The sequence below is a fragment of the Balaenoptera physalus genome (assembly GCF_965194825.1).
Source record: "Balaenoptera physalus genome assembly, chromosome: X".
NCBI classification, from domain to species: domain Eukaryota; kingdom Metazoa; phylum Chordata; class Mammalia; order Artiodactyla; family Balaenopteridae; genus Balaenoptera; species Balaenoptera physalus.
In genome coordinates, this window is record NC_138903.1 from 1790082 (window position 1) to 1804416 (window position 14335).

The window sequence follows — 14335 nt, forward strand, 5'->3', positions numbered from 1 at the left end:
GCTGCGGGGGCCGCGTGGACCGGCGCCCGGGGCGGCAGAGCGGGGGCGGGGCCGGGGTTCCGGAGCGCAGCCCAGCCGGCCTGGCCGAGGCGCTGGGGCGCCGGGGACGCGTGGTGGGCGCAGGGCAGGGGCGCCGGCCCGGGCAGAGGCTGCCGGAGCGCCGCAGGTGCCGGGGCGCAGGGGCCGGGCGGCGCGGAGGCGGCCTGGGCGCGGCGGGGTCTTGGCGCTGAAGCTGCCCGAGCGCGGGGGAGGATCGGGGCGGGGCGCAGGGGTGCGGAAGGCCGGGGGGCGGGGGAGGCCGGGCGGAAGCTTCGGGGGCGCAGAGGAGGTGCTGGGCCTGGGGAGGGGCGCGGAGGCGGCCTGGGCGCTCGGGGGACCTGGGGGCGGAGCGGGGCGCGCGGGCTGCCCGAGCGCTGGGGAAGGGCGCGGTGGGGGGCGCAGTGGTGGTCGCGGGGCGAAGAGTATCCTGCGGGGCGAGGGGCGCCGGGCCAGCCTGGGACACAGGCTGCCCGGGGCGCGGCGAGGCCGCTGGGGACACCCGGGCGGGCAGGGGCCGCCCCGGAGCGCGGAGGGGACGTGGGGAGACGGGGGGAGGGGCTGACCCGGGGGAGGGGCTGTAGGGCGGTGCTGCAGCCCCGGGGCGGGGGGGTCTGTCTGGAATGCCGAGCTGTCTCCGCAGGCCTGGAACTCCGCGCGGGTCGCCTGCAGACGACACCTCCGCCAGGCCCTGCTCGAGGCCGCCCCCGCGCCCAGGCGCACTTGGCCGCCCGGTGCCCACGGCGCGCTGGGCCTCAGACCATGCCGGGTGAGTCGGGAAGACCCCTCGTGCTCAGCCTCCCTGCTCTGCTGGCGCGGCTCAGATTGGCCCGCGCTGGGGGCAACCCCCGCTTTGCGCGCGCAAGGTCGCCCCCAACCCCTCAGCTCCCACGGTGCGCCTCCCCAGTGCCCCCCGGGGCTGGAGAGCTTGGTGTCCCTGGGGCAGGTGGTGATGGGGGTCTCAGCAGCTGGGAGGCGGGCGAGGTTTAGTATGGTCAGGGGGCGCTGAGATTTGGTAATTTTCTTTCTGTAAAAAAGTAGCCCTAGGAGATTAAATGGGCTGGTTTGTTGGCCAGCGTGGAAACGCGTGGGCGTCTCACGGACGCGGAGACCCGTGGGAGTTCATGCCCCTACGGCTCTGGGAAGACAGAGCCTTTGGTTCCCCTCACCCAGCCTCCCCCCCTCGAGGTCAGGTTGGAGGCGTAACTGGTTATTCCGATAAAGATCCAGGCTTAATCCCGCAGCAGGCCGACCGTGGCCAGATGCTGGGACTTCGGCGAGCCCTGGCCCTCCAGGGCTGCAGTTCGGTCCTGTCTGCCTTCTCTTGGGTCTGGGGGGGACATCCGATTTGGACAGTAGACCTCCAAAGCTTAGAAACGTGATGATGAAGGAGTTCCCTGGGGATCCAGTGGTTGGGACTCCGTGCTTCCAATGCAGGGGGCACGGGTTCCATACCTGGTGGGAGAACTAAGATCCCACATGTTGCGACATGGCCAAAAAAAAAAAAAAAAGTTCCCAAGAAATGTGATGATGAGAGATAACCTCCACCCATGGGAAAGATGCCCGTCCTGTTCTTATCATGAAGACGTCCCGTGCTTGCACCAGTCCGGGCCTGAACATGCATGAGCGCATTTTTAAGAAGAAAAAAAAAAATCCTGGTTACTTTTTATTCAGAGGAGCGATTTGGTAATTCAGCGAGCGCTTTCCATGCTTCTGTTCCTCCTCTGTGCCTTAGAGAGGAGAATTGTTGGGGCAGAAAAGGCAGATTTCCTGCCGTGTGCTGCGGTGTGCTGTCAGATTGTCCGCAGAGAAGCAGAAAAGTCGTGTCTGTTCCAGGCGGCGGTTTGGAGCTCTGCAGAGTGAAAAACGCATTTTCTGCCAACCCGCTGGGGTCAATATAATGGTAGCATTCAGGAGGGACGTTCGGACACATCGGCCACGGAATGTGCTAGAAAGAGCCCATCTGGGTATTCAGCACTTTGCAGGGAACAAAAAACACCTTTGAGTAAAAGAGGAGGGGCAGAGGACGAAGCCGGGATGTTATTTCAGGGGAGGGTCCGGGGGTTGGTTGTAAGGTGGGTGGAGTAGAGAAAGAGAAGTAAACATTTCTCCCAGACCCGTTATAAAACCGTCAGCCACCGCCGTCTTCAGGATGAACTCGATTTTGCGACATTTTTTTTTTTTTTTTCCCAACCTGGGGTTGGAGGACAGCCATCTGTTCTATTTCTGTTTTCCCACCCTGCACGCATGCCAAAAGTCCCCTCCCCAGCGCCCTGCCTGGTGGAAACTCAGCCTGTCAATGCAGGAGGCTTGGATAATTGCCGCGTGTTTTTTTGATGCCACGCCCAAACCTGACAGCTAGGAGTTTCTCAAAGGTAAGGTGGTGTTGGAATGTGCAGACTTGTCCATGAAGTTTTCAGCCTTTGTGATATTAACATCCACTGGTCTGCCTTTGCACCTGAGATGGAGATTTTATCCAGGCATGATTTTGCACCATCATGCACCGTGGCCCCTGGGGGCCGGCCTTCGGAGTCATGTGTCTTTGACCTAGAACGTGAGGTTGAGTCTTGGGGTCGCTGGAGAAAGGGGGTCTTCTCTTCGCTGGAGGTGTCTTGTCATCCTGTTAATAAAAGCCATAATCCCTCCCCCTAGCAAAGGGAGAGTCCGGTAGCTCCGTAAAACCCTCTGTGCAGACCCAGTCCTGTCTCTCTCCTCCCCGAGAATTGGAAGCTTTGGACAGTTGCCCGTCGCTGCTGCCTGGTCCCACTGTAGCCCACCTGCCTCATGCCTCACCCATCTGGGTTCCCAGAGACCTCCCAGATGATGGGGTTCTGTCTATAGATAGATAGAGATAGGTGATAGATATAGATAGGTAATAGATGAATGATAAACAGTTGGATAGACAGATGTTAGAAAATGATAGATGGATAGAAAAATGGGTGCATGGGTGGATAGCTAGACAGATATCTTTTGGGCTGCAGACTTGAGTTCTGAGGTTTGCTGTCTTTTAATACTCAGCTCACAGTGGCAATGCCAGGAATTCTCATTCCCTCTTAATCCAGGAAGAAACCCAACAACGTGTAGACAGGAGCTCATTGGAACGGGCACACTTGGGTGTTTATCCCAGTGGAATGTCAAGGTTAAGATGCCAGCTCCAGGAAAACCGGCGCCAGAAGCTTGGGTCCTGGTGTTCTGTTTGGCGTGACCGTATCTTTGGGCCGTGCTCTGGGGAGGGCACAGCGTCTGGAGGGGAGGACCGTCTGGTCTTTGAGAACTGAGCTCTGTGTGTTCCAGCCGTGGGCTGCGAATTCTAATTTCTGTCGACAGCAGGGGAGCCGAGGCCTGGATTTCTTGATCCCATTGTTTTTATCCTGGCAACCAGCTCCTGGGGGCCCCAGACTCACATTGTTTCAAAGTCCCCGTAAAAGTCAATGTCACGAGTTAACCCTTAGATTCAAAAGTGCCATAAATTGGATTGGCCGTCCGAGTTTCTTCCTCTGCTGTGGAGACATTAGGAAACTGAGAGCCTTTTGGTTAATGAGACAATATATTTTCCCTTCTCCCATCTCCTCGGCCTCATATATCCTTGAGTTGAAGTCTTTCCAACAAGTGGGTTGTGTGGAATTGAATTAATGGCTTTGGCCGTTCCTTCTGAGAGCGCAGCTCTTTTGAGCTGGGCCGGAGTCCTCATGGTAACTCAGATAATCCAAGCTTTGTTTCCACCTTTTGCTTTGCGTTTGCCCAAGACCCAAATATTTTGGGTGAGTTTTTGAGACTTGAATGCAGAATCAAACAAGGGGTCTGAGCTATGCCCATTTGCCGTGTTGCAGCACCAGGAAGATTTTTTTAAATTGAAGTATAGACGATTTACAATGTTGTGTTGGTTTCAGGTGTACAGCAGAGTGCTTCAGTTATACGTATATATCTATATTGTTTCGACTCGTTTCCCTTATAGGTTATTACAAGATAATGAATGTGGCTCCCTGTGCAATACAAGTAGGACCTCATGTTTCTTTTATATACAGTAGTTTGTGTCTGTTCATCTGAACCAGGGAATTTTAATCGTGCTCTACTTGGCTTTGTCTCCCTCATGTTTAGGGTTTCGTCTTTTCCTGTGTGTGTGTGTGGGGGGGGGGTTTTCTTTTCTTTTTCTTTTTTTTGTGTTGAAGAAGAATTTTTTTTGCTTTATTTTGAAACAAAAGGATGCATGTGAAATGTCCTCGATGCATATTTTAGAACAGCGAACAATTATTCAGTTAGAGTCGTGAAGCTTGAGAGAGTTGGAGGTGACCGTCAGCCTCGCCGTCCCGTGAGACCTGTCGGAAACATAACCCTGTTGTTTTTGTTCACGTCCACAGTGTCTGACCAGGCGTTTGTCACGCTGGCTACCAATGACGTCTACTGCCAGGGGGCCCTGGTGCTGGGGCAATCATTGCGGGACCACAGGGCCACCAGGAGGCTGGTGGTGCTGGTCACCCCTCAGGTGTCCAACCTGCTCAGGTAAGACTCAGACACACACCTGGTCCTTCCTCCTGAAGAAGCAGGTCCTCCGCACTGGAGCAGGTTCCAGCCGTGGTTCATGGGCCCGGGCCACCGGCTGTCCTGGGGGGCCTCAGACACTTGCACAATGCCCTCCAGTTGTCATTAAAGGAGGAGGCTCTGCCAGGGGTGTGGCCAACTTCAGAATCCTTGTAGACAACACTCTGTGTGGGCACCGTTTCCTGTCTCAACTACGGAAATTCAAATGCCAGTTATTTTGGGGGGGAGTGGGCAACTTTGAGAAGCAACTGTCCTAAGCCAAGTTAAAGATTCTTTTTTTACGTTTTTATTGAAATATAGTTGAATTACAATGTTGTATTATTTTCAGGTGTACAGGAAAGTGATTCAGTTATATGTACATACATATCTATTCTTTTTCAGATTGTTTTCCCTTATAGATTATTACAGGATATTGAGTAGAGTTCCCTGTGCTCTACAGTAGGTCCTTGTTGGTTATCTGTTTTATACATAGTAGTGTATATCTCTTAATCCCCAATTCCCAATTTATCCCTCCCCCCTTTCTCCTTTGGTAACCATAAGTTTGTTTTCCATGTCTGTGAGTCTGTTCCTGTTTTGTAAATAAGCTCATTTGTATCGTATTTTATATTCCACGTATAAGTGCTATCGTATTATATATGTCTTTCTCTGACGTACTTCACTTAGTATGATCATCTCTAGGTCCATCCATGTTGCTGCAAATGGCATCCTTTCATCCTTTGTTATGGCTGAGTAGTATTCCATTGTATACACGTACCACATCTTCTTTATCCATTCATCTGTCGATGGACATTTAGGTAACTTCCATGTCTTGACTGCTGTGAACCGTGCTGCTGTGAACATTGGGGTGCATGGATCTTTTTGAATTAGAGTTTCTTCCGGATATATGCCCAGGAGTGGGATTGCTGGATCCTAAGGTAGCTCTATTTTTAGTGTTGTAAGAAACCTCCACACTGTTTTCCACAGTGGCTGGATGCAACTTAAATTTAAACTTAAATACTACATAGAACACTTTGCTGATAAAATTGAAAGTAGTAAATACTTGATCCTTCTAGGGAAATTTAGATGATCCACATTGACACCAGAAGAAGCGAAACCCTTCTGTTGACCAGTAACCATGGGAGACATAGAGAATGTTATCAAAGGCTTATCTGGGGGGAAGGACCTGGGCCTGGGCAATTGTAAGGGATGTTCTGTAAAACTGGGCACAATAAATTCATTTCCATGCAAAAAGAACTATCTGAGAGCCTAGGGGGAAAAAATGAAAGTGTTCATTTATTTTAAGACACTGTGCTAATCTTGATATGGAAACTTGATTTACAGCTTTGATTGTGTTTCCATATAGATGAGAAAAGCCCCCCAATACAGATTATCAACAAGGCAGCTCTAGCCCTGGAATAAAGAAATAAATGATGCTGGATAAACAACAGGGTCCTACTGTATAGAACAGGGAACTATATTCAGTACCCTGTGATGAACCATCATGGAAAAGAATATGAAAAAGAATGTATACGTATGTATAACTGTGTCACTGCTATACAGCAGAAACTAACACAACATTGTAAATCGACTGTACTTCAGTAAAATAAAAAAGACAAAGAAAGAAATGATGCTTGCTGTAAGAAAGCAAAGATAGTTCATTGTATAAAAATCTATCATTGTAATTCATCACATCACTGTATCAGAGAAAGGCAATGATGTGATCCTTTTATATAAAAGTTGAACACATACCCACATGATTTCCAGATAGATTTTAAAGATAAAGGTAAAATTTAAAGCATAGGAAAATCTTAGCAGTCGAGACATATAGCTTCTCAATCTTGGCATGACTGACATTTGGGGCTGGGTGACCCTCGGATAAGGGGCGTCCTGTGCCCTGTGGGGTACAGAGCAGCGTCCCTGGTCTCCACCCACCAGATGTCAGTAAGACCCCCCCGCCAACCCTCCTTGCCTTTGTGATAACGAAAAACGTCTCCAGACACTGACATAGATGGTTGCTTCATGTGTCTGCCATTTTTAATTACACAAAACAAAGGGTACCAGGACTGCTGTATGTCAGATGTATTTGTGTAAACGTAAAACGTAAAACAAGCCAATTGGGGAGCCCATTTACAAAATTTATAACGAGGAGGGGGTGTTGTCCATAGAATAATGAAAGAACTCTTCCAAATGATAAGCAGAGATGGGTGGATGGATACAACCAGGGTAGACGGCATGACCAAGTGATATGTACTCTGCCTTCACAGACATTAAAGTCATGTCACATCAAACAGCTCAGTGATATTTATGACCCGTCAGGCTGGCAAATGTCTTTTTAAACGTCGGTGTTTTGGGGGGGGGGGCGGGCACAGACCTTAGTCATTGACATTAAGGGATGTCATTAGTCTTTAGCCAAATTGGCTGTCACCCATTCTCCCAAAAGTGTTTCAAATGAATGGATGCTCAAGGTGTATTTCTTCTTGTCTAAGATGATTCCTTCAGGCCCCAAAGAGAAAGAAAAGAGAAGAAAATACATCTGTGTGCAGCGGACGTGTCCCTGTGCCTGGGCCACTGGGTCTTCACAGTCAGACCAAGGGCTGCAGTGGACCCAGCGTTGGGAACGGTGACCCTGGGGGTAGCCATGCATCCTTGGGGGGACCTCTGTGTGGTCCCATCATCGTCTCCTGAATCATGGTGTGCGTGGAACAGTTACATAGAACTGATAAAGCCAAAAAACAGACATGATTCTCTGCTAGATTCCTATCTCCTCAGCTGTCCAAAGCTGTCAGCATTTTTTTTCAGTCTACTCAAAATGAACTTTAAAATATTCAGAGACAGTGTCACAGAAATACTGGGAAAGGTTCACGGATGCAGACCTAGTTGCACTGTTATAGAACCGGTTATGTATTTTGTGGTCATTGGTAGGGTTGAGGAACGGTGCTGTATGATGCAGTCAGGGCAGTAGGACATAAACAGTGACCTGTGACTCCAAATGACCAGGGGGTGGTGTTCAGGAGACTGTCATTCCTCCAGGCTGTGTGGTACATCCGTGGTTGGGGTAGTCTTTCTGCAGGGAAAGGGACCCAGTAGCATATGCTCGTAGGTTCACACAAATTGCATTCTTGAAACTTAATTCTCCCTCCAGGAATTTAAGTTAAGGAAGCAAGCAGAGCTGAACAAAAGCCTATAAGGACATAGGTGCTATTTGTAGTAACGTAGAATGACATTTCTTGGCCCTTTACCTCCCTCTTTATACAATCATGAGGATGCCATAAATTCCATAAATAACTGGGTAAAAAGCAGGAGGAAATTGGTGATGACGTGATATTTTCTTAGAGAGTTACTTTGAATACTGTGCAACGTGAAAGCACAAATGTAGAGTAGAAGTGGAAAAACTACTAAAGAATAGAAAAGATAGACCCAGAAGCTCCAACACCTGTCTAAGACTGGGAGTTTCAGAAAGGCCAGAAGTGGAGAGAATGGATTCAAGGAAATATTTCAGCTCTGAGGAAGGATTTTAGATTGTGGGTGTTCCCTGAGCGTTGAGAAGAATGAATGAAGGAAACGCAAGTGTTGATACAGAAGGTACCATTTCAGAGCACGAAGAATGAAGAAAAAGTACTAAATGCATTTCAGGTCTCAGCCTGGTTGAGACAGCTGATGCCTTAAAGCTCTTAGACTAATTTTGAAATGAAATTTCTGTATTCAGCTAAATGCAATTTGAAAGCAAAATCATGATGTTTCAAATATGCAGAAGCTCAACAGTTTTACCCCTCAAGGACCTTTGAGAAAAAATTACTTGAGGATATACTCAAGCACAATGAAATGTGAATCCAAGAAAGAAGAAATAGAATATAAGAAGCAGTGCAAAACAAATAAATGAGTAATACTGCGAGTTAATTGGGAATGCATTGGTGAATAATTATGAAAATAATCTGGAATTAACATTCCCCATGGGAGGTGGTCGGGGGATAAAAGAGGAGAGAGATAGGTGAACATACACTAATGTTCCTGTCTTGTCTGGGGTGAAGTTATAGATGATAATTATTGTTAAATTTGATAGAAAATAGTAAGGTTAAATAGATGTGTTGAGAGTTTAAGGGTGGCAACCACCAGAGGACTAGAAAGGGTATATACAAAAAACACAAGGGAGAGAAAAAAATCTAAACCAAGCAATGAAAAGTAGGAAAGAATTACAAAGAAGAAAGTACCTTTTTCAGTGCATGGTATTATGGAGTATGTGATATCTTGCTACTGGTGACGTTAACCTTGGTCTCCTTTGGGGTATCTCTACTGTAAAATCATTATTTTTGTCTTTGTAATTGATAAATATCTTGGGAGAGGTACTTTTAGACTATGAAAACATGCTGTTTCTCCTCAAAACCTTTACTCATTGCTTTTAGGGTTCATCAGTGAATTTGTCTGCAACAGTTATCCCTGTGATGTTCATCTAATGGTGATTTTTCTCTTTCCCTCATTCCTTCTACATTTATTACTTGGAATTCTGTGAGGAAGAGCTACCCCTTTTACCCCATTTACTTATGTATTCAGTTGTGATATCAGTATGTATCCGTGAATATTCATTTTATGCTTTAGGTTTGTTTTTGTTTTCTTGCCCAAATTGCGCCAGCTTTGGCTACTGGGAGCTCCTCGTGATTGACTTCCTGTATCCTTTTGACATGCCCCCATCCTTTTTCTAGCACTTTCTTAATTTTCTGTCATCGTGAAGATATTCCAGGCAATGATGAAGTAGAATTTAAGCAAAAAAATTTTTTAATGGAACAGAGGCACATTTCATTTTGATGAAATGTACATTCTTTCAAAATTTGAGTCTCAAACTTGTATGCAACCAACAGTGTAGGTTTTGAATAAGTAAAGTAAAAACTGATGGAGATCTTCTGTTGGTTTCTACCTACTCAGCCTTCCTTTCTCACTGCCCATGCACTTTGGAAAGAGAAAGTACCTTCCTAAGAGATGACCCGAATCAGTCTATGTTAAGATGGTTTAATATGTCTTGCTTTTCACGTTTGCCTAAGTTTTAAGCATGAATGAAACGTGGGCAAAGCCACGAGACCCACATGGGGAAAATAAAGCCTGATATGAAGACTGCAGCAGCAAGGGACAGCATGTCTCATGTTAGATGGTGGGCTGTTTTCCTAGGATTTGGCATGTCTTTTCCAGGGTGGTCCTCTCGAGGGTGTTTGATGAGGTCATCGAGGTGAACCTGATAGACAGTGTAGACTACATCCACCTGGCCTTTCTGAAGAGACCTGAGCTTGGAGTCACCCTCACCAAGCTTCACTGTTGGACACTCACCCATTATAGCAAGTGCGTCTTCCTGGATGCAGATACCCTGGTGAGTACAAGGGAGGGTAAGGACCAGACCCTCCACTTGTTGAGGAACCCCCGACAAAGACCATGCCCCTCCCTCCTTAAGCAAGCTGCTAGCTCGTGCAGGTGGATTCCCCACCAGGTAACATCCATCACTATTCACCAACATCATTTAGTCGATCAACATCAGATAGAACACACCTACTGCAGTAGACCCTGCTGAGTACACTGGGGTACTTGAAGGCATGTTCCTTCCCTAGGAAGGGTTTGTAATCACATCATTTCATCTACACAAAGTAAAATATTGGAGAAATATTCTTCCTTGATTGTACCGTGAATTATAGAGTCCTGAAGGGACTGGTACACCTGGTGTCTTAAGCTGTGGCATCCCCCGTTGTCATTTGGGGTAGTTACCTTTGGTGTAGGAGCCCAGGATGGGCACTTTCATAAACAGCCACTGGAAAGTTGAAATGTAAAATGAGGCTGGAGTGTCAAGAGATAACATTCGAGGTTGTCTTCGTTGTGCAAAAGCAGCTCTGTAGGAAAACAGGGGTGCAGAGGAAAATAATAAGTGCATAATCAGAGTAGTCTCTTTCCCAAACAGCACAATTCAGAAAGCCAGTAGGTGTTGGAGAGAACTGCTGTTGGTGGTCAAGCTCTCGAAGACAGTGGATTATACGAAAGTGACTTGCCAACTTCTGTGTTTATGGATTTCGAGTCCTGTGGGTCACGTTTGCTAGATGAAAGAGAATATATACAATTGGGAGCATTCCTTGGAGGATCTTAAGAACCTCGAGATGATAATTGCATTTCAGTGACGGTGTTACTTCAAACCCTTGAAATAAACCAGGGAGCAATCTTACACGCACACCCTTCTCTTTTGAATATGAGTCTAAAAGAAGAGCGTCAGTCAAAAAATTGGGTATAAGTTTCCCAGCTCAGAACGTTGTCTGGCCCATTGTAAAGTTCCTGTTGCATTTCTCACTTGTGCCCCAGACGTTAAGAGAAGTGTCGCAGTCACTGAGTCCAAGCTTGACTGCTCACCACACGAGACAGGCCAGTAAATCGAGAGCAAGGAATAATGACTTTATTTGGAAAGCCAGCAGACCGGGAAGAGGGTGGACTCGTGTCCCAAAGACCTATCTTCCCTGAGTTAGAATTCAAGCTTCTTTTATACTAAAAGGGGAGGGGGTAAAGTCCTGCTTCTAGTCAGAATTTCTTCCTTCTTGCAGCCATTCACAGGTGGGCCTGTTTCCTGTGAGCGAAACAGAGGTATTTTAGCTTAACACTCATTGCACCAGAGGCAGGGTTCCCGGAGATGGGCCATTATCTATTGTTGAAGTTTATGGGCAACATTCCTTTGGTGATTAACTTGTAGCAAAAGCAATAGAATGCAAAGGTTAAAGTAAAAGAAACAGGTCCAATACGGAGTCAGATTGGTTCTTCCCTATGAGAGCGTACGGGTCCCCCATGCTCTGTTGTTCCAGGTGCTGTCCAATATCGATGAGCTCTTCAATAGGACAGAGTTTTCTGCGGCCCCGGATCCTGGATGGCCGGATTGCTTCAATAGCGGGGTATTTGTCTTCCAACCTTCCCTGGAGACGCATGGCCTCTTGCTGCAGCATGCCACCGACCACGGCAGCTTTGACGGTAGGTGAAGGGCAGCTGGACATTTGTGGAAGACAATGGGGCCTGTACCCATCCCTCTGCCCCGCCGGCACCTAGTCCCACCACCCCGTATCTGTGAGCGGCAAGTTAAAGATGGGGATGGAAGAACAAGTCCAGGAAGAGATGAAGATGTAAGTAAGTAAGTACACGGTAGAGAGAACCGTTGAAAATATCTTCGATGGGTAGAAGGAGGAACTCCCCAGTCCTGATCACATAGGATGGGTAGACAGCCTTTCTTTAAAGGGCCCGATAGGGGACTTCCCTGGTGGTCCAGTGGTTAGGACTCCGCACTTCCACTTCAGGGGGCACGGGTCCCATCCCTGGTTGGGGAACTAAGATCCCGCAAACCTCACGGCGCAGCCAAAATAAAATAAAAAAGGACCAGATAATTAATGTTTTCAGCATCGTGGGGCGTACCATCTCTGTGACAGATATTTATCCCTGTAGTTGTAGAGTGAAATCAGCCATTGACAGGACTTACATGAGTGTGGATGTGTTCCAATAAAACTTTATTTACAAAAATGGGTGCAAGCCTTCGTTGGCCACCCCTGATATAGAATAAAGGGGAGAATTAACTGAAACCAGACACTTGCCTGAACAGGCATTAGTAGATGGGAAAAATACTAGAATTTTTGTAACATGAAAGAAAATGCTAGACTATTGAAAAATTGGAATCTAGATTGGTGCAGCCACTGTGGAAAACAGGATGGAGCGTCCTCAGAAAACTCAAACTAGAACTGCCATATGATCTAGCAATACCACTTCTGGGCATATATCCAAAAAAAAACCAGAAACGCTAATTTGTAAAGACAACGTGCACCCCAATGTTCATAGCAACACTATTTACGGTAGTCAAGCTATTGAAGCAACATCAGTGTCCAGCAACTTGGATGGACTTGGAGGGCATGATGCTAAATGAAATAAGTCAGACAGAGAAAGACAAATACCATATGCTGTATGGTATCACTTATATGTGGATCTAAAAAATACAACAAACTAGTGAATATAGCAAAAAAGAAGCAGACTCACAAATACAGAGAACAAACGAGTGGTTATCAGTGGTGATGGGGGGGCAAAATAGGGATAGGGGATTAAGAGGTACAAACTATTAGGTATAAAATAAGCTACAGGGATATATTGTACAACACTGGGAACAGAGCCAAGATTTTATATTGACTATAAATGGAGTATAATGTCTAAAAAATTGTGAATCACTATATTATACATCTATAACTTACATACTATTGTACAGCAGCTATACCTCAATCAAAAGATAATAATAAACATTGATAGGAAAAAAAAAAATTCCTTCTAGGTAAGGACGAGGTAACAAAGTTGGCAAAAATGGTGGTAAAAGCTATTGTCGATACCAGATAGAATTCCCTGAGGAGGAGTGGAGAATTTTGGAGACAGTGTGTGATTTTATTATTTGTTGTTTGCACCATCGGTGGAGAATTCTGGAGAGACTATGCACTTTTTATTTTTATTTCATTTTATTTTCTTTTTTTGGCTGCTTTGGGTCTTAGTTGTGGCACGCAGGATCTTTGGTTGAGGGGTGGGCTCTTCTTTGTGGCACGTGGGCTTCTCTCTAGTTGTGGCGTTTGGTTTTTTTTTCCCTCCCTCTCATTGTGGTGTGCAGGGTCCAGAGCACATGAGCTCTGTAGTTTGCAGCACACGGGCTCTCTCGTTGAGCTCTCTGTGCGAGCTCAGTAGTTGTAGCGCGTGGGCTTAGTTGCCCCATGGCATGTGGGATCTTGGTTCCCAGACAGGGATCAAACCCACGTCCCCTGCATTGGAAGGCGGATTCTTTACAACTGGACCACCCGGGAAGTCCTGAGACTATGCACTTTAAATGAATGGTGTGGGTTATCAGTCACTTTTGAGACAACGACCATGTCGTAGTGGGTTGAGAGAGGAAATGTAATTTGTGTGCTGGGATACCAGTGTTTTTCCATTATGTCTTCAAACATGTCTTGCATTCTCTTGGTGCACTGTACCATTCTTTATTAACTTCTTTGGCTGTTCGTTAACTCTCTAGGGGCAGACCAAGGCTTGTTGAACAGTTTCTTCAGTAGCTGGTCCACAGCAGACATCCAGAAACACTTGCCATTCATTTATAACTTGAGTAGCAACACGGCGTACACCTACAGCCCTGCTTTCAAACAGTAAGTTTCGTGCCAAGCCCAATTCTTCTATACCTGGTCAACCATTCTCTCTCAGAATCTAATATCACGTTTTGGCATTTTGAAGGAAAAAAAAAAACAAACCCAGATCATCCTTCTGCTTGCTTTATTTATTGCTTTACATGATAGGTAATCGAGGCAGCTAGGCTTCATGAAAGTGGTTCCCAAAGTGTTGCCCAGGGAACCCCCAGGGGTTCCCCACCCCTCTTTCAAGGGTCTTTGAAATCAAAGTGACTTTAAAAAAATTAATTCTAAGATGTCATTTTCCTCTTTCCACTCTTGTTTTCTCATAATTGGACAGTGGGATTTTACAGAAACGCCATGACATGATGTGATAAAAAGCATTGCACTGAATGCAGGTGCAGATATGAGAAACCAGCTGTCTCCTTGTAAAATAGTCAATGTCACTCTTTTTACAAATTTTTAAAAATATAGTTGTATAGAGAGTTATATTTTATGAAAAGATACGAAAGATGTGACAGTTTACGCATTTTTTAAAAATATATATAGTTATATTTTATGAAGAGATATGAAAGATGTCACTTTTTACTCATTTAAAAAATATATAGTTATAATTATATTTTTATGAAGAGATACAAAAG

At 46.3% G+C, this 14335-nt stretch overlaps 1 protein-coding gene across 5 annotated transcripts in view; it reads left to right on the plus strand.

The window, feature by feature from the left end:
• The first annotated feature begins 158 nt into the window (after window positions 1-158).
• Window positions 159-14335, plus strand: part of LOC309652449 (glycogenin-2-like) — a 31996-nt gene continuing 17819 nt past the window's right edge. For 4 of the 5 annotated variants that reach the window (XM_082446249.1, XM_082446250.1, XM_082446251.1 and 1 more), the window contains exons 1-5: window positions 663-805; window positions 4395-4536; window positions 9733-9907; window positions 11370-11532; window positions 13589-13715. In XM_082446249.1, the coding sequence (XP_082302375.1) occupies window positions 799-805; window positions 4395-4536; window positions 9733-9907; window positions 11370-11532; window positions 13589-13715 (614 nt within the window). In that variant the 5' untranslated portion in view covers window positions 663-798. Of the gene's footprint in view, window positions 167-662; window positions 806-4394; window positions 4537-9732; window positions 9908-11369; window positions 11533-13588; window positions 13716-14335 lie in introns of those variants that run through there. The other variant, XM_082446248.1, reaches the window with a different exon arrangement.